This window comes from Excalfactoria chinensis, chromosome 1 (genome assembly GCF_039878825.1).
Source record: "Excalfactoria chinensis isolate bCotChi1 chromosome 1, bCotChi1.hap2, whole genome shotgun sequence".
NCBI lineage: Eukaryota > Metazoa > Chordata > Aves > Galliformes > Phasianidae > Excalfactoria > Excalfactoria chinensis.
The window spans coordinates 11,802,216-11,826,830 of record NC_092825.1 but is presented as its reverse complement, the minus strand read 5'-3'; the positions used below and the strand labels follow the sequence as shown (position 1 = coordinate 11,826,830).

The 24,615-nt window shown below is 39.4% G+C and overlaps 1 protein-coding gene across 2 annotated transcripts in view; it reads left to right on the top strand.

Annotated features, from left to right (window-relative positions):
- RELN (reelin) overlaps positions 1–24,615 on the top strand; it is a 261,236-nt gene that overhangs the window by 205,094 nt on the left and 31,527 nt on the right. For both annotated transcript variants that reach the window (XM_072326651.1, XM_072326652.1), the window contains exons 31-43: positions 5,017–5,093; positions 6,622–6,780; positions 7,659–7,847; positions 8,089–8,362; positions 9,454–9,594; positions 9,686–9,863; positions 11,356–11,440; positions 12,888–13,070; positions 14,376–14,547; positions 14,665–14,767; positions 17,359–17,588; positions 22,271–22,491; positions 23,572–23,719. In XM_072326651.1, coding sequence (XP_072182752.1) covers positions 5,017–5,093; positions 6,622–6,780; positions 7,659–7,847; positions 8,089–8,362; positions 9,454–9,594; positions 9,686–9,863; positions 11,356–11,440; positions 12,888–13,070; positions 14,376–14,547; positions 14,665–14,767; positions 17,359–17,588; positions 22,271–22,491; positions 23,572–23,719 — 2,160 coding nt within the window. The remainder of the gene's footprint in view (positions 1–5,016; positions 5,094–6,621; positions 6,781–7,658; positions 7,848–8,088; positions 8,363–9,453; positions 9,595–9,685; positions 9,864–11,355; positions 11,441–12,887; positions 13,071–14,375; positions 14,548–14,664; positions 14,768–17,358; positions 17,589–22,270; positions 22,492–23,571; positions 23,720–24,615) is intronic.

Below are 24,615 nucleotides of genomic sequence, written 5' to 3'. Positions count from 1 at the left end.
AACTGAGAGCCTGTCAATAGCTGGACAGAAAAATTCCCTTTCCAGTGGCTGCATTGAATTGCAGCATGCTGATAGTGGAGCAAATGAGCTGTTGTTTACTTGCCAGATGTGAATTAGTCCACTTGTAAGAAGTGTAAAAAAAACGAAATATGAATTGTTTCTGTGCAGTCAAGAGGCTGACAGGCTTTCACCTCTTTCTGTGCTATCACTGAATCCTGCTCCACTGGTAGTAATTATCCTCTCTCTCTCAAATTGTCTAATTGATTCATGTAATTAGGATAAACTAAGGACGATTATTTCTAACCATTATTTATCCTAGAGTTTGCTGCTCCTTTGTCCAGTCTCATGAAGGATCGTGCGTCTCAAGCCTTGGCCACCCCACAATTATATCCATTAGTTTAGTAAAACATATGTCCCCTGTCAAATCCTGCTCCAAGAGCAAGTGATGCGGTGATTTTGTTGCATTATTTTATTTGTGGAAACATTCAGCGTGGCCACAAATTAGTATTCCCCCTCTTTAGCTCAGCCAAGCAGTGCTGCTTAGGGCAGGATGGGTGCTGTGGCTCACAGGGCATCCTTGGCTGCTCTCCAGCACAACGTTACACAGCAGCTGCTGCTTTTCTTCTCCTTCCTGCCTGACTGAAAAAGTCTCCTCTGACAAATATTTGATTCTCTTATATTAAAATTGCTTAATAATTGAAGTAATTTATTGTTTGACAAATACACTTTTGACAGGCGTATGTTTGTGTTTAAACTCTGGATAGATGTGAACACGTTTTCTGTTCCACCGTCCTTTTAACTCTCATGTTATTAGTACTGCAAAGTGTCATTCTAAAGTAACTGTGCCATCAAGAAGTCTATGTTCACATGATGGTTTGGGGTTATTCCTTCATCCCCAGAGAAAGCTTTTTTATAAAGAAAAGTATTTTCTTTAGCTTTCAGATTACTTTGAAATCATTTTCAATGCTAGTTATTTATATTAATAGATTTGCATTTTTATAGAGTTTGAACCACTTAAAACACCAACAAAAGCACAATATTGAGTGATGCTATTTCTGGACTTCTTTCAGACCATTTTCATTTTGCACAAGCACATCTAAGGCCAGGTAGGGTCTCAAAACTGTCCCCAGGGCTTCAATGACCAGAGATATACCTCCTGATAGAGGATCTAAGATCCCCCTTCTGCGCATATGCTCAGTGTGCTCAGAAGCTCAATGGCTGAGCTTCTCTACTGCTAAGACTGATCATTGTAGCAGATGAAACCAACACTGATTCTTTTAGTAAGTATCGCAGTGAATAGCCTAATTTCCTTCAGAAATTGAAATTTGTAGATGCATCCTGAGCTGTTTGCTAGGGAGAAAAATCATCTCAAGCACAAATGGGACAAACGTGATTTTGTCATTTTTTTCTCAGTTTTCTTGAGCACAAGTTCTCAAGAGTAGGATCCACCTCATGTAGGTCATCCAGAACATAGGTACTTCAGATTATTGCAGTTACCCCACACTTCTTACATACTCAAAAGGGATAAATAAGTACTTCAAAAGAGCAATGGACTTAATCCTAAAGTAGCGTCTAGCAAAGGCCACTGCTTTGTATTCTGGAAGTTTGTATTTTTCCTTACTTATAAGGGAATAATGGGATGGTTATGTAAGACATCAATATCTAGCCTTTAGACACCTTGCTAAGAAAAGGTGAATCCCACTTTAATGTTTGAGGCTGTCTGTAACATTAGCTGGATAATTTATCCTAGAAGCAAGAGCAGACTATGTTTGTCAGAATGTGAGGGGTTAACTGAAAAGCCCATATCCTAAAAGAAAATCATACTCCAGCCTAGAAATGCTTTCTGTTATTGGAGCTAAAATTAATGTCACTTGAAAGAGGAGATTAGAGTGGAGTCATTTTTCTCTTTCTTTTTTTTTTTTTTTTTTTTTTTTTCTTTGCATTCAGTAATGCCTTGCATAGAATTAGGTTATATTATTAGAGGTCATCTTAGCCCATGCAGAGTTACCTTTTATTTGTGAGTTATTTTGCTAGGGGTGGTTTGGTTACTGAGTAAGCAGGAGGAAAATATGACATACTGTTAGATATGTGGATTGAAAATTGTGAATAGGAATGCTGAGACTCCTTCAGTAGATTTTTAAGCTGCTTATTTTTGAAGTGAATAATGTTTTCCCAGACCTTTTAAGGCCTTGTGTCATAAAATCAGGCATGGAATAGCAAAAAAAAAAAAAAAAAAAGTAAAGATTGAAAAATGTTGCAAGACATTAAAGTTCTTTTTTCATTCCTGCACTCTCACCTTTTTTGTGTTTGTATCATTGTGTTTCAGTTACAGCTTTTTATTTGCCTTGGATAATTTTTATGTAAAGAACATAAATAATTCTGATTCATTTTTGTAGGAAATAGACCTTTTCCTTCTCACCCGTATCTTCCTAACAGAGCAGAGAACACCAGGACACAGTGCTCCTGGTTCACTCTGCTCCAGGGGGGGTCAAGATTTGTCAGCTCTTGGTGGTACTGCTAAGGGAGCAACCTAGAAGAGCAATGCTAAACTCAGCTTTAATGCTAAGATCTTGTAATCTAAAACTGAGTCCCCAAAACAAGTGGCCATTAGCGTGCACCCTGTGCGTACACTGCACTATCATATTCTGAAGCATTATCTGCCCTATCATCTTATTCCTTATGTAATTGATTTCACTTTTTATAACAAACATAATGTCCCATAGTGCTAAGAGAAGACTGTCATTTTGCCCAAAATATTTTCTGCACCAAGCTCCAGAAACCCAAGTCTCTCCTTCCCTTTTGTGTGGCCCAGTGCACTAAAGGTACAATTTCACCAGTAGTGTTACCATCCTCTTGACTGACAGTACAATACCTGGATGTATTTTGGTTAGAGATGCCTCCCATTTTGATGGCCTTTTCCTCTTTACTATCTATTCAGTGAGAGCAATCACACACATTGCCTACCTGGCAGCTCGATAAAAACTGTGCAGTATATATTTTTCCAAACAGCAACATCTGGCTTGTTAGCTGACTTGGCTTCCATCTGCATTACAGGCTCTGTTGCTAATGACCATGCAACCATTTCAGAGGGTTGTTTTGGGTCAAACTCTTCCAGATCAGATGAACTGATTCGCCCTTCTGCAGAAAGAAGACTTTTTTTTTCTCCATAGAAAAAAATATTTTCAGCTCTGAGACCACATCCTACTATTTTATGACCTGAATGCTGTCTGAGACAGTAAAGCTGCAGAAAACACAGAGACACTGGCTTAGCAGTGTAACACTGTGATCTATTCTGTTCTTGAGTTATGGAGTTATATTAAGAATGAGACTGATGAGTAAATTCTGGCTTGTTTTGTCCCTGTGGATATATGAAACATCTAACATAAGAAACACCAATCTCAGTAACAGAACAGCAGTGTGGTTGGCTTTAGAATCAGAAAAGGGTTGTAGAAATGCGTACATAGTGGTGAGAGATAGAAATTGGAATCATAGTTGCATCATACAAACCAGATACAAAAGCTCTGAGGAAAAAAGAGTTATCCTTGTGAGGAGTTATCTGAGTGGCAATTCAAGCCTCGTTTCTTCACACAGAGCCATAAATCCACCTTGAAAACTAGTACTGAAAATGCAGAAGCCATTTACAAGTAGTGGAATTAACAAAACCTAGTTTCAGTTCATATTCTTCTCTTCCCCAAGCTTCTGCTTGGCAATAAGACCAGATCTCCCCATGTGCTCCACAAAGACACCCTCCAGCACAAGACACAAGCAATTGCTTCTCAAAAACATCAGTGAGTACTACCATAACACAGCAGGAAGGCATCAGTATAAGTCAAAAACTGGCTAGGAAACAGGAAGGAGAATGCCATTGCCGACTTTCACTGTGCAAAAGCGCAAGGTGGAGATGATTCCAGAATCTCTGCTCAATTCTGACCCTGCTTCACAGATGACCCATGAAGAAAAGAAGTGAAAGGGTTGTGGCTTTCTTGGTCATCTCAATGCTCTTTATATTAGTTATGACCAGATATGACTCAGACGAAGGTCAGAGAAATGTAGTGAAATTTGATGAGTTAACAAAAGGACATTAATTAACAGAAATTGGTTTTATTAGCAAAACAGTGCACATCTAAGAGAAAAACGTAAACTACTCTGACACCACTGAGTCACGATTAAAAGAAACAATTTAATAAGTGTAGTAAGGCATCACTGCAGACAGTGGTAAAATTGATAAGATTTTGGAGCACAAGGATGGGTTAATCATTGTTTTTAGGGATGACCAGTGACACTGTCTCAAAGGATGTTGCAGCTTTAGAAGAAATTTAGAAAATGGCTTTGTGAAAAACCAGGGGCATGGAAAAAGTTTCATGCAGATGAAAATGTTGCCATGGTTTACCATCGAGAGGATGAGGAGAAAGTAAGGAAATGGTAAAACAAATAACTACAAGATACAAAACCATCAGAAATGCTTCATCCCCTCATAACATATGAACCAGATAATATTCAGAATTAAAATATACAGTTCATAATCCAGGAGGTTACTTCACAAAATGGCCTATGAACACTTGTCACTGAGCTCCATTACATGAAGAAATTAACAGTCAAAAAGAGACTGGTGTTTTAGTGAGAGTATAATAATTCTATTTAAACTCTAATATTGTCTTTTAAGCTTAAACCACTTTCTAGTTAGAAGGGATCAAGGTAGGTGCTGATGTAAATTGCAGGTTTGGCTTCCTTAGCATTTTTGCATCTTCATGTGAAGGAAGGAACTGTTATAACATCCTTTCAGATCAACAATATATTTATTAGGCACTGGATCAATAAACAACATCACCTTCTTCTGTTTTGGGTCCTCCACTGTTTACTGTGGCAATGCTTGATTTTAGTGGGAACAATCCCTAATGAATAAGCCCGGACTAATTACCTACTTGAAAATGCCACATCAGTTAAGGAAAGTTATTCTGACTGATTTTGTTCTATCAGTTGATTACATTACTCTTCTACCCTGATGTTTTTTAACAGGCTGGTTCAATTCTATGTACAAATTGGAAGCAAGGCTACTGGCAATTCCTGCAACAGACCAAGATCCAGGAATGAAGGTAAAGCTTCTTTTCCTTATAGTAAACTTCTTGTATCTGGAGTCTTCTATAGTGATTTCACATTTCACTGCCTTCACAAAATCAAACAATTGTTTCATTTGATTAGCTTGTCACTTTTCATAAACAGTAAGTCAACTTTGAATTTAAAAGTTCAATAATAAGAATTTGCATTTAATCCACGTTTGCATTTGTATTTATTTTCAACATACTCAATGTTTTTATCAGTAGCTATAGCTCTTTTGGATCTCTGTTGGTTTAAGAAAGATTGACAAGAATAGGTGTAATCACTTTTATTAAACTATTTGATAATGTTGGAAAACAGGTAAATTCACAAGTACACAAGTCTTCAGGTAAGAAAGAAGTGTGTATGAAATGAAGTACATGTGAAGAGATGTGTGAAGAAACGGAGTGTGTATGAAGAAAGTAAGTATGAAATGTATTCATTGTGGAGAATGAATACATTTCAATTTCAGTATAAGTTTTGTAGCTTCAATTTCTGGCTTGAAGAGCCACATGCCTGAAATTTTTCTTCATCTTTTCATCTCCATCAGAGGGTCTGATAAAAACAAGCCATTCTTGTGCATAATTCACCTGAAGCTCAAAATTATAAATATGCAGCTGTGAATTTTAGTATGAAGAAGTTGATCTCTTCCAGCTGCATCCTCTCTTATTTTACCCACAAACTTAGAATTTCTGTGATGGAGACAGGACTGATATCTGGATCTGGGAAGAATTAGCAGAGTTTTGGGAGCAGTAAGGGGGTCTAGTTGCATGAAGAAAGATCAGTGGTGTTTAGTAGATATGTCACTTTGTTTTCCTCTCAGTATAAACCATTTAACATCAGTGGACTGTTTCTTGGTGCATGGCATTTATATTGATACTGATTCAGAACTGTCATCATTCTCCTCTAAGTTGCATTGATATATAAGACACAAGAAAATCTGTTATTTGAAAGCAATCCAGAATTTCAAGAGGTGAAATATCCATAAGAAGTGCTTATTTCTTGCACTGTCCCCTGCAGTGAGCTCATAAATGACTTCAAAATTCTGCTCTGTCTTAAATTATCTAAATATTAAGGCAGATCACTCTTAAGGATGCTTTGGACATTGTGTGCTGCTCCTTATTGGGAGCACAACTATCAGAATTACAACTTAGTGTCCTGTACAAACAGTGGGAATACTCCATAGAAAATGAATACTGATAATATTAAGAAAGTCACATTATTCCTGTGGTTTCTGTGATGCAACTATTGGTTTCACTGAAGTTGCAGACCCTTCACTAAGTTAGGGATTTTATCCTTTGGGTTTGGTGAAGACAAGCAACATTATATGTGGCAGATGGTGAGACCATGTCATCTTCGCAACAGGACTTTGTCCACAAAATGCCTCTGGACCAGGAAACAATAAATGAGAATGGAAGGCACCATCACATCAGTGGTGCACGTTGGATGAGGTCTGTCAACTCCTGAGGAGCTGCCCTCTCTTTTCCATACAGCCTGACTAACTGCCTTGCTTAATGTTAACTACAGGTCTCGTCGTTCAATACACAAATGATAACGGGATCACCTGGCATTTACTGCGAGAACTAGACTTCATGTCATACTTGGAACCCCAGGTTGTTTCAATAGACTTACCACGGGAGGCCAAAACCTCTGCCACAGCTTTCAGGTGGTGGCAGCCACTACACGGTACGCAACACCATCCTGCAACACCATTCATTAGGTGCCTTTACCAACCCAGAACCATCAGTACTTCTCAATATGGGCATGTTCTGCAGAAACCTCTGGTTACAGAAAATAAACTGAGGTCAAAAATTTGGATGCTGTAAGCACGTATTTAGACATTCCTCAGTCATGCTACAGACATGATTTTCTGTAGAGCACCTGACTGTGCTAAGATGTGAGGACTTACCTGAGTATAAAGTGACCTGGCATGTAAAATGGCCTACACATTTTCTCTCACTTTTTGTCTAATCTGGGAGGAGGAGCATAAAGTGACCTTGAACTTCCCTTTATGGTGGCTTGCCATCTCCCTGAATTAACATCTCCACACCCCCAGACTCCTCCTGTCATCTTCTGTACCTTCAAAGCCCACCCAAGTATTTCCTGCATACTTAGATGAAAGTAATGCCATGATGCTGACTGGTATCAACAGCTCCTCCCTTGCACTGCAGCACATTATTGGAATTGTAAGTGTCCTTATTAAATTTTTTTACCTCTGTGAAAGGCAGGAGCTCTGGATCCCTGCAGGTGTTACTCAGGCATATAGCAAAATGTATTTTAGCAGCAGTTTCCTAGGGGAGAAAAGAACACATCTTACATTCATGTAATTATGGTACAGAATTTGGCTATTGTCATTTTGATGTCTGGTTTTTATTCATACATTTTTGTATAATATACGTACTGGAGTAGATTGTCCTCACTAGACATGTAGGCATCTAGGTGGCACCTACCTCTGCTGAGAGAGGTCACAGTAAGACTGCCAGCAGTCCTCTGGACCTCAGTAAGCTTAAAAAAACCCAGAACTATCTATGACTCCACCAACTCACTCATTCTGCTTTTTACAGGAAAACATTCAGCTCAGTGGGCTTTGGATGATGTGCTTATAGGGATGAATGACAGCTCTCAGACTGGCTTCCAGGATAAATTTGATGGAACTGTGGATTTACAAGCAAGCTGGTACAGAATACAAGGAGGTCAGGTAGACATCGACTGCCTATCTATGGATACAGCTCTCGTGTTCAGTGAAAACATTGGTATGTGTCACCAAGTACTGATAAATTTGTATGTGTTTATTTTATAAATTATGTATGGGTCATGTTTTACAAGATAGGAGGTGCGGAGAAATTTGAATATATCGTTATCTGCAGGGCAGGGAAGCTGAAAAGAAGAAGGTGAAAAAGCAGATAAAAAATCTGAGTGAAAGTACTGGAAGCGTATGCATAAGGCGTACAATTTTATATATATATAAATATATTTTGTTCTCTCTTTTGTTAGAAAAACCTCGTTATGCAGAGACTTGGGACTTTCATGTGTCAGCCTCTACTTTCCTGCAGTTTGAGCTGAGCATGGGATGCAGCAAGCCATACAGCAATGCTCATAGCATCCACCTGCAGTATTCTTTAAACAATGGGAGAGACTGGCACTTGGTGACAGAAGAGTGTGTGCCTCCAACGATTGGCTGTCAGCACTACACTGAGAGCTCCATCTACACTTCAGAAAGGTTCCAAAACTGGAAGAGAATTACAGTTTATCTTCCACCCATAACCAAGTGAGTGCTGTTCTGGAGTTTAGCACGAATACAGAGTTTGCTGTTCTAATTTGAGCAAACATCCGCCATCTTGGGAATTTTCTGCATGTCTTTTAAATTATTAAATGTGTGTTGTCACACCATCAGAATTTTAAATTCAGCTTCAGAATATTTCATCAGATGTAATGTGAGCTGCAGGAACTTAGAAAGTAACAAGTTTGGATGAGTGAATTTGTAAGTCTTGCCCATATACTATGGCAGCAAGAACAAGAATGTTAAACCAAGCTTTTCTAACATCTATCCAGTAAAAAACAAGACTTAATGCGTTTACCCATCCTCTCATATAAAGGTATTTTCTGTTATTGCACATAAGTAATAGGGTTATTTGTCATTCAAGATTTAAGCACATTAATCAGAGCATTCAGCAAGTCAAAGTGCTTGTTACTGGATGTGCCACCTTCACACTTTTAACTAGAATTTTAACTAGAGTTCTGCCTGCCTCCTGGTGATATAATCATATCATTAAATGAACACGGCAGACAAGCTGGCATCCATCTTTCTGATTAAAACCATGCTCTTGTTCAGAAATAACAGATGACAATAATCTTACTTACCATTAGTCTGCATATTTCTATAATTCTTGATAGGTCCTTCCCCAACATTGTAAATTCCACCACCTAGAAAATAAGGTGATTAAAATGGACACATAGTAGACAAATTGGGACTAGGATTCGCATCTTAGTTTCTAATCACACAATTCATTCTTCAGGGTCATCCTCATCTTCTTCCAAAGAATCTTACAGATATAAAGATAGCCTGACCCTGTAAAAGTCAGTGGGTATTTCGCTATGCTGTGGTCTAGGTCAGCTCCACAGAATGTCATAGGATCATAGGATCTTGAGCATCTTCCTTTAGATCTGCTGGAATTTTGCCTGAAAACACACCTGAGAAATTGAAATTTCAAATTTCAGCTAGGCTATAAATCTTCTGAATGCAAAGTGTTGTGCTTATTAAAAAGATTTTATTCTCCTGAAATCTACAGGACTTTATTATTTATCACCCTATGGAGCAACATTTTGTAGCCTGAAATGCATTCACTCTGTTGTTTCTAGCTCTCCCAGAACACGGTTCAGATGGATTCAATACAACTATGCTTCTGGTGTTGATTCTTGGGCTATTGATAATGTGGTGTTGGCTACAGGATGCCCTTGGATGTGCTCAGGCCATGGCATCTGTGATGCAGGTCATTGTGTGTAAGTAATGACTTGCTTTACATGCTTTATATAAAGATACGTTTTACCTAGGCCAGATGGATAATACCTTTTCCTCCAAATTTGTTGCTAGGTGTGACAGAGGCTTTGGTGGTCCGTACTGTGTCCCTGTCATTCCTCTGCCGTCTGTCCTGAAGGATGATTTCAATGGTAACTTGCATCCAGACCTTTGGCCTGAGGTCTACGGTGCTGAGAGGGGAAACCTGAATGGTGATACAATCAAGTCTGGAACAGCTCTCATTTTTAAAGGGGTCAGAGATTCATTACATTGAGAAAAAAATAGTTGTAAACCAATAGAGTTAAGAAGAGACAATATTTTTTTTTGTTGTTTCCCCCAGAAGTTTATTTCAAAGTTTTTAGGCTAGAATTTGATATTCATTTTCCTTGTGTTTTTCTGCTCTAAATGTGCACAGTGTTTGTCCAGGTTGTTTTTATGAGCTTTTTGTTTTGTTTTGTTGTTTTTGGTTTTATTATTACTGTTATTCATGTTGTAAATTCCTCCTTACCTTCTGAAGGAAAAGAATGAAACTGTGCAGTTGAGGTTCTTGAGGCCAAGTGAGTGATACGGAAATATGGTACACATTACAATCAGTAATGTCTCTGTCCTGAAATAATTTGACTGTCTATTGAATATTTTAAATGACATTATTCACTGTAGACTGTGTAGTCAGTGTTTGTGTAGTTAGTTTGTTTTACTTAGTTATATTTTTTTGTGAAGTTTTCTTTGTGGAGTGTTTTTTTTTCTTTTTTAACAAAAGGTCTCAAAAATCAGGAAATGTTGTGTTTTCTGAAATTATCACTTCTTTAACAAACCAGAGAAATATCTGTACTCTTGAAAGGCTTTTGTTCAAATAAGCACACAACTTTTAAGTTCCCACATGAGATTTTTCATTTGACACAGTAAATTTAGGTGGCCCTGAAAAGCAAAGTTTTAAAACTTCAGGGGTAGAAATGATTTCTTTTAACAAATGTCCTTATGAAACCTAGACTCCAGTTCAGCCTCTTTAGCTATTCTAAATCACAAATCAGAGGATGTGAATTGTCTAAAACTTGCATTGGTTGTTCCTGCAGGTTGTTCCCTGGGGAAGGGGTCTGAGAAAGAGGGAAGCTCTGTGAGGTGGAGTTTGCTAGATTTCTGCAGAACAGGGATCAGGTCTGTCTCCAGGATCCATAAAACACTGAGCTCATCAGTAGAGATGGACAGGACCTTAGGGGTCACTATGACATATCCTACCTGCTCCCTGTCCTTACTAAGGGAAAAAGAATGCTCCCTTCTTAACTCAAGAGGTTATTTGTACAAAGATATTTTCTGAGGTACAGAAAAGAGTCTCCTCCTAGAGAGGATACTTACTCCCTGGAAATTAGAGTGTTTGGCTGCTGTATAGTTTAATGAAAAAATGTCTATATGAGCATGGACTCACTGTCTGAGTAAGTCAGCTACAGCGCTTGCAGATCAGAAGATGTCCTGGTGGTTAAGAGCATGAGCTGAATGAGCTGCACCCATGTCTGTGCCTGAGCATGTAGCTGTGCCTCTGGTGGCTGCAGACCCTTATCTAGCACCTGCCATTATTATACTGATGCTATCACTATCACCATTAGTAGCCTGAGAGAAAATGAGGCACAGAGAGCTACTTCTTTCACTGACACAACAGTCTATAACAGATAGAATCCAAAAAATAGTAAGCTGCGGAGAATCTTTGATGATGGGAACCGTGATTCATATTATGCATTCTGTATTTGCAGGAGGGACTGAGAATGCTGGTTTCAAGAGATCTAGATTGCACTAATACTGTGTACATCCAGTTTTCATTTAAGTTTATAGCCAAAGGTAAGAGCACTGTTGATCTCCTCTGTTTCCAGTGTTGATGTGCTACTGATGCTGATTATAATATCTGGTACCTTGGAACAACAACCAAATAAACACCAAACTGTCAAAAATAGCTGTGGCATAAGGAGTTGGTTTGTTCTATCATAAGATATTATGATGCTGAAATATCTTCTCATCTAAATAACAGTGTCTGTACATACAATGAACAGCAATGTATATTTACTCCCTAATTCTTTAGCAGACAGGAAAGCACAGGAAAGCATAGGGATACATAGGTTTAATACACATGTAACCTCAAAAAAAATTGCTACCATTGTTATAAAACCATGTTTACACTCTATAATAAATGTCTGAGTAAGCTCGTTATAATTATACTTGAAGAAATGTTTTTGAACTAGTACTTTTTAAAAACAGATTGTAATGGACAGCTACAATCTTCATTGGGTGAAGAACTGGCTGGAGGGCCAGGACTGGAGAGTGGTAATAAATGGAATTAAATCCAGCTGGTGAGTGGTCGCAAGTAGTGTTTCCCAGGAGTTGGTATTGTGGCCTGTCCTGTAGAATATCGATGACCTGGACACCGGGATGAGGGGACTGAGTGCACCCTCAGTTAGTGTATAGATGACAGCACGCTGAGAGGAAGCATCGATCAGTCTGGGGATAGGAACCCCCTACAGAGAGATCTGGACAGGCTGGATCACTGGGCTGAGGCCAATGGGATGAAGTTCAACAAGACCAAATGCCAGGTCCTGAACTTCTGCCACAGCAGTGCCAGGTAAACATGAGCCAGCAGTATGTCCAGATGGCCAAGAAGGCCAACAGCATCTTGGCTTGTATAAGAAAGTGTTGCCAGCAGGATCAGCGAAGTGATTGTCCTTGTGTACGCAGCAATGGTGAGACTGCAAATTGAGTAGTGTGTTAAGTTTTGGGCCTCTCACTACAAGAAAGGCACTGAGGCTCACGAGCATGTCTAGAGAAGGGCAACGGAGCTGCAGGGGGTCTGGAACACAGTTCTTAAAAGGAGTGGCTGAGAGAACTGGGATTGTTCAATCTGGAGAAGAGAAAGCTCAGCTTATCACTCTCTACAGTGCCTGAAAGGAGACTGCAGCAAAGTGGGGTTCAGCCTCTTCTCCCTTGTAACTAGCAAGAGGACAAGAAGGACTGGCCCTAAGATGTGCCAAGGAAGGTTCAGGTTGGATATTAGGAAAAATTTATTCTATAAAAGAATGGTAAGACACTGGAACAGGCTGCCCAGGGATGTGGTTGAGTCATACCTGGAGGTGTTCAAGAAACATTTAGATGTTCTAATAAGGCACATGGTTTTGTGAGGAATTATTAGTGGTAGGTGGATAGTTGGACTAGGTGGTCTTGGAGGTCTTTTCCAACCTTAGTGATTCTGTGTTTCTATGATTCTAATTAACATAAATATATGTCCTCCTCATTCCAGGTACCCCTGAGAGGTCTCATTCTATTCTACTGCAATATTCTGTCAATGGTGGCATCACTTGGCATCTGATAGATGAGTTTTACTTCACGCAGACTACAGACGTCCTCTTTATCAATGTTCCTCTGCCCTACACAGCCCAAAGCAATGCAACACGTTTCAGACTCTGGCAACCTTATAACAACGGTAAGGAATCAATGCCCATGGGATACCAGATCTACTTGCAAAGCCCATATCAGTAAGGGGCTGGACTTCTGAACTCAGAAAGAATAGAAACTCTCGAATCTTGTTGTCTTGTATTTCAAGTACTTCAGTTAAAATTGTCAAAAGATTATATTTACAGTTCTTCTAGAGCTTCTGTGTGTTTTAAAGTTGGAGTACCTTAACCTAATACCTTTGATGGTGTGCAGCTTTGGTTCTGGAGTTCTTGGGAAGTCAAGCAGCAGCAATAAAGTTCACATGTCCTTCTCATTGTATTTAATGCACCCGATTTTCATTTACACTGAGGCCTCATTACAGTGCTCGAATTATAGAATGTGTCCCAAGTGTAAACGGGAATTGGGCCTACCTTGCTTGGAATTAACTAGACATTAAAAGCACATTTAGAAAGAGAATGTACCAAGCAGTTAATCTTTGGATTAAATTGTAAAGGACTGTAGAAAACCACAAGAGGAACATAGCTTATTTCTCCTGATTAGAGGACATGTGCCAGCTGAAGAAAACTCTCTTCTGCTCTCAGTTCCTCTGAATATCTCTTAGCAGAAGCTGGCATTAAGGACTGTTAAGAATTCCAACAACCATTCAGACCTGGTGATAGAGAAATTATTTATGCCACTCAGGCAAATGCCCTAGTGCAGCTTCAACAAACAAGCAAATTCAAATCTAGGCCTGAGAATCCAGTTCCAGCTCATGTTTCCAATGGTCTTACCTGAAACTTTTAACTAATTTTTTCTTGTAAAAAGGATTTTCATTTAAAAGAAGTACTTTAACTTTCTCTGAGCAGCACAACAATTTTTAGACAGATTGAAAAAAAAAAAAAAAAAAAAAAAAAAAAAAACAGTTCCACAAAAGATCTGGCATCCAGTCATTCCACTCCAGTTTGAAAGTGCCAGTTCTGTAACACATTCAGATTCATGATCCATTTGAAAAAAAGGTCACTTGGAGTTTTCCTCTCTCAAAGAGCTCTTGGCTGCCAAACATAGGCTCATTTAGATGATGACACTGATGCTATAATTTCAAAGCAAATGTGATTTCAGCAGAAGATTCACTCAATGTAGGATTTTCAGTCTTCAGTTATTTGAGACTTCTATGAATTTTAGAGGAATGAAGTTTAATTTGGTAGAGCAGTATGGGGACTAAAGAAAGACCGCCTGCGAAGTCTCTTCTTTAGCACCTTTATTTTCAATTTAATTCATAAATACAGGCTATTCATCTACTTTTTAGTAGTAGTTTTATTAAGTTTTAATAGAAGTGTTCTCCCTTTCTTTGTAGGCAAAAAAGAAGAAATCTGGATTATAGATGATTTCATTATTGATGGAAATAACCTGAAGAATCCTATTATACTTCTGGATACTTTTGACTTTGGTCCCAAAGAGGACAACTGGTTTTTCTATCCTGGGGGAAACATTGGGCTTTATTGCCCGTATTCATCTAAGGGAGCTCCGTAAGCATCTCTCAGCAATAAATTAGGGGAAAAAAAAAAAAAAAAAAAAAAAAAAAAAAAAAAGAAAAAGACTGGAATAAACTGATTCTAAGATGTTCCTTTCTTTTTGTTTTGCAGGGAGGAAGATTCAGCTATGGTATTTGTTTCAAATGAAGTTGGAGAACACTCCATTACAACAAGGGATCTGAGTGTAAATGAAAACACTATAATCCAATTTGAGGTACTTGTCCTCAGAAAGTTACTTTGCATTTTAGTCTAGGAATTCTGGTTGTCCAGGTTCAGCTCTTCGGTGTATTTGTCCAGCTATTATGATTACCAAGCAGAGATGTCTCTCTAATTTCCTTTGTAATTGCTTTGATATTACTTTCCCTCTTGTAGATGTATCACGAAACTTCTATCACACAGAGGGAAATTTCTGCCTCAAAGTCTCCTGTTTTCTTATCTAAATTACTACTTTGTCCATGAATATATGCTTGCACTGTTAACATAACACGTACTACAAGCTGGAAATTCCCCACTGGTAGACAAGATGATGAGCACCACAGTACAGTGAAGGTGTAGATTGCCACTTCACAACCTGCTCAGGATAAGCGTAGTTGTAGTATTTCCATGATCTGACCCAGTGGAGAGCTACAACTTCATCTGTGTCACTAGAAATTATTTTCTTACAGGCTGGCTTTTCTGTACTGGCTATACTCTGTCAGAGAGCCAAGCCTCTGCTTTCCTTCTGCTTCCCCCTGTGCTTTCATTGAAGCTCCAGTGGAAGCTGTTCTTTGCCACAACAGTGTGAATTCGTAACATCCTAGGAAGTAATCTAAGTGTCATGAATAAGGAGCACATTTTTTGTGCTTCCCATCAAGCCATTAGAAACCAGAACATCCAACGATAACACATAGTCTAAAACTGTGTTTCTGGTTTATCCTAAAATCTAAACTGTGCATTGGTTAGAACAGATATTGATAGAAGTACCCTTTTAGCCTATCCTGTACTTGTGTAGGGAAGTCATTATATTGTCATTAAGTTATTTTAAAATAATCTTTCTTGTAAATCACCATGCCATAATTATGAAGCTGATTTCAACAAAGACTTAGCATGCTGTAGCATTAAACAGCAAATTATACTGGTTTATAAACAATTACTGAAATGATACTAGTTTATTAGATTACTGAAATGATCCAAGAAATCTTGGTTTAGCTGTGTACTCGTGAACACTTCAGTTTGTCATGCAACTAATTCATAAATTATTGAAGGCAAACCATTTTCTGTTTTAAAATATAGATTACTGCCTGTAGAACAAAAATGTTTGAGGTCAGTTGAAGATGTTCATAAGTCTTCAGAGCATTAACTTCATAAAATCTCCATGCATACTTCCATATGTGATAAGAACAATGTTTTAAGAAATTTAAATGACTTTAGCTCACATTTTTGAGGACATCAGAGTAAATGAAGAAGCTATGCATAATGCAGTAGAGTTTTTTTCCGTGTCCCAAGAGTCAAAAACTATATTGGGTCAAGCCTGTCTCTAAGCTTCCAGATGAGTACGCAAATCTTCTAGTCAAATGTAGGTTGATGGCTCTCAATTTTGCCGAAGAGTGACAAGGGATATTCAGTGTAGGACAGATATTTTCAACATTAGTGCACAGTTCTGAGTATTACTGGGCTTTAGAAAAACATTTTTGTTCTGGAGCAGTATGTTAAAAAGATACCTATTTTCTACTAGAAAGATGTGTAAAGGTACAAAAAGTTTCATAGGCTTTGTATTTCAGCTGCAATAGTTTTTTATTTATTGGATGGTATATGTAGTACATTTTATTGGTATGGCATAGCCATCCTGCAAGGGAACTAATTCTTCCTTTATAAAAGCAATCTGAAACAGAAAAAAAAAAAAAAAAAAAAACCATGTTAATATCATCATGAAAGAAAAGCAGACCTTCGCAGTAGTGGCATGCAAAAAAAAATTGTCTTAAAAGTTCTCAAATTCTGCATAAAACGTGTTATTTATTACAGGCAACCAGTATTAGCACAGCTGATCTTTTTACATTTTTACTGTTCTGGACATCAGGAATCTTGTCACAACACCTGAGATATTTGATGCTGCCAAACTATATTTTGGTCTGACACCCAATTTAAGCCTAACCCATCTATGATACTCTTCTCAGTGCTGTTCTCCTTAGGCCATGCTGCTAAACATGAGCAGAAAGGGTAGTGAGAATTGTAAGCTAAGGATCATATTGAAGCGAAACAGCCCACAGCCTGAAGTGTAATTTCTCTAACATAAACATTTTTTTGGAAGTGTAACACAAAGGAGGACTACAGTGCAACTCACTAATTGAACAGAAGTTTACGTTTGCACATTTTGGTTTAATATTTCTGGTTTTAAAAATGCACATTCTATTGGTGCTGTGATAATTCCATTTCCTGACAGAGAACTGCATGAGCCGATGCATTTGTTCCAACCACATTATTAGCTTTCCTCCTTTGGAATTTTCTCTAATTAAGTTTTTGATGTTGTTTTTTTTTGTTTTTTTTTTTTTTTTTTTTAGTGGAAGTATTTCAGAATTCCCTATCACATTCATTTTACAAAAAGCCAGAGTGCAAAATAGCCATGGGCAGGTAGGACAGTGTTCAAGAGTTCATGTTTACATGCATGGCCTGAGTTTGTCATCACAGTTGTTAAATTAATTCCTAAACCACCATCTTCTGAGCTGAATATATACAGGACCATATAGCCAAGGCTGACTAAGACGATGAGTGATTAGTTGTCCCAGCCTGCCTTTTTTCATCTTCTGCATTTCATGTCTTGGACTCCAGATCAATATTGGCTGCACCACTGACAGCTCTTCTGCTGACCCAGTAAAACTGGAGTTCTCACGAGATCTGGGAGCAACCTGGCACCTCCTTCTGCCCTTGTGCTACAGCAGCAGCAGCCACCTCAGCTCCCTGTGCTCCACTGAACATCACCCAAGCAGCACTTACTACACAGGAACAACTCAGGGTTGGAGAAGGGAGGTCATTCACTTTGGAAGACTGCACCTCTGTGGGTAAGCGTCTAGCATGTGTCACCCACCCGCATGTTTGTTTGTGTTATTTTCTGGTTTCTGTTCAAAATATTCTCCTGGCATTAGTGATCCATAAGAACTGTGGCATTAAGCAAACCAAATGACAAGAGTTTCTCCACTTTTTGCCTTGAATGGCAGTCAAAGTTTAGCTGATTCCAAAGAATATGTTGTGCCTAATGCTAATATTGAATGTTAGTATTTCCCATTTATCCTTATATCTGATTGGTGACATTTTTATGGAAGTTGATTGCATAGTAAAAAAAAATCACCTGCTTTAAAGCTCCTTTTATGCTTATACTGAATGAGACATTTGAATTCATTGAGGATATATATATATATTTTTTTTTATTATTTATTTAATTTTTTTTTTGCATGAAATCTGATATTCATTAGAAAATATAGTAAAAGGTAAGCTAGTACAAACTACATTCTACTTCACTGTAGGGACAGCAGACCCACCTACTACTCAAGGTTTCTTATAGTCACAAAGTTCTGTGATTCTAATTAATTAACTGCTGCTCTCATTTAGGTACTTTTATGTTTGTGAGACAAGCTAGGTTGGATGATAGGAGATATACAGCATGGAAAAATAATATGCGCTAGCAGGAATGTTAATACGTAACTTTTCAAAGTATATAACAATACTGTTTACTTTTTCCAGAGAAAACTCTCTTATAACATCAAGACAGTTTGTGTAAAAAATCACATCGTTAAAGATTAAACTGTAGTATGTATGAATGACAATGAGCTATGCAACTATGAGACTGTATGAATCTACTGCATGCAGTGGTTCTTCCACTAAATAAGTGGCCTTACAAATGCCTCTGAAAATATGAGACCTATATAAGAGATGAGAACCAAATTTGGAAAGCCTGGATATTTAATAATTGAAGAAAATGTTTAATTTTTAAACTTGAATATTCTATTTTATGACAGTTAACATTTCAAACATTGAATAGTTAACCATCTCTGGCAGCAGCTCAGACATCTTTCTTTTTTAGCCCAGATTTATGTGACCCCTTACCCAATTACCAATGCAGTCCTCCAAATGAGAACGTTGACAGTGCAGACTCCTAACTCACGTACATTTTCCAGTTATTTTGATTTAGTTTTCTGTCTCATTTGCCTGACTTCCTTCCTATTCCTTCCTTAATGGTGGGTCACAGAATCACCAAAGTTGGAAAAGACCCCCAAGATCATCCAGTCCAACCATCCACCAATCACCAATAGTTCTCACTAAACTATGTCCTTCAACACAACATCCAAACGTTCCTCGAGCACCTCCAGGGACGATGACTCCACCACCTCCCTGGGCAGCCCATTCCACTGCCTGACCACTCTTTCAGAGTAGTATTTCCTAACATCCAGCCTGAACCTCCCCTGGCACAGCTTGAAGCCATTTCCTCTAGTCTTATCACATGAGAGAAGAGGCCGACCCCCAGCTCACAACAACCCCCCTTCAGGAAGTTATAGAGAGCAATGAGGTCTCCCCTGAGCCTCCTCTTCTCCATGATGAACAATCCCAGCTTCTCATATGGCCTGTGCTCCAGACCCCTCATCAGCTTTGTTGCCCTTCTTTGAACCTGTTCCAGGGCCTCAGTGTCTTTCTTGCAGTGAGGGGCCCAAAACTGGACACAGTACTCAAGGTGCGGCCTCACCAGTGCCGAGTACAGGGGGACAATCACTTCCCTGTTCCTGCTGGCAACACTATTTCTGATGCAAGCCAGGTTGCCGCTTCCAGTCACTCCGCCCCAAGCCTGTAGCGCTGCCTGGGGTTGTCGTTGCCAAAGTGCAGGACCTGGCATTTGGTCTTGTTGAACCTCATCCCATTGCCTTCAGCCCAGCTCTCCAGCCTGTCCAGATCCCTCTGTAGGGCCTCGCTACCCCCAGGCAGATCCACACTTCCAGCCAACTTGGTGTCATCTGCGAACTTACTGAGGGTGCACTCGATGCCCTCATCCAGGTCATCAATAAAGATGTTGAAGAGGACAGGCCCCAGCACTGACCCCACCACTCATGGTAGAGAACACCACTCATGACCAGTTGTCAGTTGGATTTAACTCCATTCACCAACCCTCTCTGGGCCCAGTCCTCCTGCTAGTTCCTTACCCAGCCAAGGGTGTACCTGTCCAAGCCACAGGCTGCCAGCTTCTGCAGGAGAATACTGTGGGAGACAGTGTCAAAGGATTTGCTGAAGTCTAGATAGACCACATCAACAGCCTTTCTGCTGTCCACCAGACAGGTCACTCAGTCATAGAAGGAGATCAGGTTTGTGAACCCATGCTGGCTGGGCCTCATCCCGCAGTTGTCCTGCACTTGCCGCGTGATCTCCCTCAAGACAATCTGCTCCATAACCTTCCCTGGCACCAAGGTCAGGCTAACAGACCTGTAGTTCCCCAGATCCTCCTTATAATCCTTCTTGTAGATGGGAGTCACGTTGGCAAGCCTCCAGTCTTCTGGGACCTCACCAGTCAACAAGGAGCGCTGACAGATGATGGAAAGTGGGTAAGCTGTCACCTCTGCCAGTTCCCTCAGCACTCTCGGGTGAATCTCATCTGGCCCCATGGACTTGTGGCAGTCCAGTTGGAACAGTAGGTCTTTGGCTGTTTCCTCCTAAGTCGTCAGGGGTTTTGTCTGCTGCCCAGCCAAAACTACCAGGTCAGAGAATGGAGTACCCTGAGGATAACTGGTCTGATCTTTAGAGACAGACGTAAAGAAGGCATTCAGAACCTCTGCCTTTCCCTTATTCTCAGTGGTCACATTCCCAGCCTCACCCAATAAAGAGTGGGCTCTCCTTAGTCCTCCTCTTACTGTTGATGTATTTGTAAGAATTTCTTTTACCCTAACTACCAGGTTGACTTCAAGCTGGGCTTTTACCTTTCTAATTTTCTCTCTACACATCTTAACAGCTTCTCTGTACTCTTTCTGAGTTGCCTGTCCCTTCTCCCACAGAAGGTAGATTCTCTTTTTCTCCCAGAGCCTCAAGAACAGCTCCCTATTCATCCACATCACTCTTCTTCCCCACCAGCTCATTTTGCAGCTCAGAGAGACAGCCTGCTCCTGTACCTTTAAAACTTCCTGCTAGAAGAGCAACCAGCCATCTGAAATTAGTTGCTGATAATCAGCTGAACTCAGCATCCATGTTGCATTTAGTGCCATTAAATCCTTGGGTCAGAGGGCTGAAGAGGAATTTTCTTCACCAGAATGCACCAGAGTAACAAGAAAAAAATACCAACCATGGCTCTTTGTGTAATGCTTAAAAGAACCAGTGTTTTCATCCCCAAGATGTCAAATGATTTATTTAAATGAAGATATTTTCAGTTATTTCCACTACATGTGTTGTTTTAGAAATCAATGTGTGTACTGAGCAGATAGCTGTAACTAAGAATCAGTACTCCAGCTGGGCCCTGAAGGAAAACACCTGGATATGTTGGGTCAGCGAAGAAACTCCTGCTGGCTTCATCAAAACCAGGATTTGAACCCTCTGCTTCAGTTACAACACACGCTTCATTCAGACCAGCAGGGAGGCTGAGACAAGGAACTTATGTGGGGTGGAATGAATCCAACCCAAGGGACAGAAATTTCCTCTAGAGAAGAGTCTGAAACATTTCCAACTTCACACTTACATCCTTAAACACAGGGCACGATAAAAACAATGTCTTTTTACTCCCAGCAGGGTGCTGGTTTATGGGTATCTCTTGAAACTGCTAGCAGTATCCTCAGTGATCAATTACCTCTTACCACCTGAATTACATTGTCAAGACTCCTTTTTAGCAAATAAAAAGCCAAACTCTTGTCAGCTGCCTGTGCTATTGATTCATCTGCAGCATTTAGTTTCTAACAAGCTGTATAAAACATGTAATGCAATTAAGATCTTTTCCCTTCTTACTCTTTTAGTTTCCTTCCTCCTTTGAAACATTTTCTCACGTGGGAATAAAATTAGTCTCTCATGTGCTTTTCCCCTGCTCAGTTTGTTTTTCCTCCTTCCCCGGTCTGTTCCTCTTTACTTGCAGCATTGATGCAAGTAGTACTTAGGCAGCAAATTAAAAATGACAGGCCAGCACCCAAAGGAGAACATAGTTTAAATTAACAACTTGCACTATCAGTCTGTTTTAAGATTAAGCTGCCTGAAAGCAAGCTGAATGCCCCGTGACATGGCAGATCGTGTTTTCTGTCCATGTAATTGAGGTTGAGATTTTACCAGCCCGGTTCCACAGGTAGTCCACCCTAGAGGCAAGGTAGCAGTGTGAAGCAGGATTTCATTCTCTGGGAGAGAATGGAAGTGGCCTGGTCTGACCCAGATGCTGTAAACCAAGGCAGAAGGAAATCCATCTGACTGTGGCCAGTTATCCTCCCTAAGAATGACAGAGAGAAGAGTGGTTAGATTTCAAATCCCATTTTCAAGTCTGTCATTCAGTTTTGGAATTACAGCAAATGAATGATGTTTTTTTCTATTTCTGTTGGTATTTGCACTGAATGTCAGCATGAAGATGACAAGATGAAGGAATTGGATATAGCAGTCCATTTCTAGAATTAAATTATTTATCAGGTCAGCTCCACCAAGAAGACTGCATGTATATGTATGGTACAGTCTATACATATAGTATACAAAGAAAAAACAAAAACCCTGTCACTTGAATTAAGTACACTTTACATCTTTTCAGGTTGGCAAGGTTCAGATGGTACCAAGGATTTTATCCTGCTGGATCCCAGCCTGTGACATGGGCCATTGACAACGTGTACATCGGTCCGCAGTGTGAGGAGATGTGCAGTGGGCACGGCAGCTGTATCAATGGCACAAAGTGCATCTGTGACCCAGGGTACTCTGGGCCAACCTGCAAAATAAGTACCAAGAATCCTGACTTCCTTAAGGATGATTTTGAAGGTATCTCTTTTCATTTTTAGCATGAATTTTGCCTGTATGTCTTAGTGGAATTAGGGGCTGAAGGGATGAAATAGTACTGTCTTCCTCACCTTCTGCATGCTTCTCAATCTGATTTACTCTGTGAAACTATGAACTTCTTTAAATGTAATTCTTAAGCATGGCTTGTGAGCATGTGATGGCTGTCACTTGCCTTTTTTGGAGTATCTGACTCCTTGCTTAGTTTTTCATGCTGAAATATAAAATCTTTGCTGAAATGGATTTTCTTAAAATTCTACACATGAAAAAAAAAGTAATTGTAGAAGGAAATGATGGCATACAACACTTTTTGAAAGAGGTATGTCAGTCTAATTCTAACAAAATATAGATTTATTGTTGAAGTACATACAGTTGGGTAGTTTGACTTCAGCACAGACAGCACACATGCAAGTGAAGGAAACAGAAGGGCTTCAGGGCTATGCAGTTTCTCACTACAAGGGAAATCTGAGTGGCCTTCACACTGCAAACATTGTTTCAGAGCACACCTCATACCTCTGCATGAACAGCAGAGCAGGACCCCGAGTGGAAATTGCCAGGAAGAAACTCAAAGCCCTTCAAGTACCTGAGTGTAAGCAGCATCCATGCAAATACCTCTAAAAACACCTCGAGGATTCCCTTACTAACAAGCAATGCAAGAACTTTGAACGAAGTAGCAGCTGGGAAGCAAAATCCTCCAATCATAGGTGCTACTGTTCATTTCAATTTTCACCAGCCCTGGATCGCATGCTACCATATGGCATGCAAAGTTTCCTTATAGAGGTGGATGGATACGGTGCTGTTGTTGTACAAAAAAAAAAGAAGAGAAATAGGAAATCCTGTGAAAAACTGGAGACTAAGGTCCCAAACTTAATACTTCTGTTTACAGTTTATTTTTGGCTTTGAATTGTGGCAGTTTTCTAGAAAGCATTGACTCAGAAACACTGGCATGAATGTTTGTTCAATCTGCATGTAATGTTTAATTTAGCTCTCTTCCTCTGGAAATAGTTCTCCTGCAGTGGGAGCACTTCAGAGTAAATCATAAATATGTATTTACTGTGTATTCAGGTCAGCTGGAGTCTGATAGATTCCTGCTTGTGAGTGGTGGAAAGCCATCAAGGAAATGTGGCATTATGTCTGGAGGAAACAACCTTTTCTTTAACGAAGAAGGCTTACGTATGCTGATGACTCGAGACCTAGATTTGTCACAAGCAAGGTAACACAATTTTTAAGTCCTTTCAGAATGTCACTGAAGAAATACTCTACTGAGGAATAAGACATATGTGATACTTCTGTGGTAAGGGCAAGCTGATACAGTCTGCCTTCTTTACTCTAGCACATTCTCCTTTTTAAAACACTGTTACCACTTGAAATTTAACTTGAACTTGAATGGGATTAACCGTTTAAATGCTACCTTTTTTCCTTGTGTAAGAGCTCCAGGATCTGACACCACATCTTCAATAGTTCATGCTTTTATTTCTTAAATGGATAACATGAGCAATTGTTTGCACGTCATACGCTCTGCTTGTCTTAATTTGTTGTATTAGGAGCCATTGTGGAAACAGGAGGATCTGCTGCCAGTATAACTGTTACATTCATCAGCTCATAATTCTTTCATTTCTGAAGCTTAATTTCTTCTTATTGTGCACATTTGTTTCCAATAATTCACTGAGAAATTCCCATCAAGCTGTCACCAGCTATACAGGAACTGAAAAAACAAACACTTCTACTGTATTTAGAGACCATGTGGTATCATTACCAGAGAGGAGATATTTAATGAGAGAGACATGCTAAGCAAGCCACATAAAAATGTCGCACTCATATAAATTCAACCACATCCTAATTGTGTGTGTGCTGACAAATAGGCGTTGTTTTCTGATTTATTTGGTATCTTAGCTTCTATCCTTAGGTTATTACTTTTTACCACGGGTACCTTGCAAACTCCCTTCTCCTTTCTAATGTTGTGTGAGAAACACTTTAACAGGCAGTTTATCTGTTTATCTCTTTTTGCCTTCTTGTCTTAATTAGCATTGAGCCTCTAAATAATGGTTTCAATGAAGAGCCTCATGATCGATAAGGAAGCCTAATTTCAAACCATTACATTTTTAGATA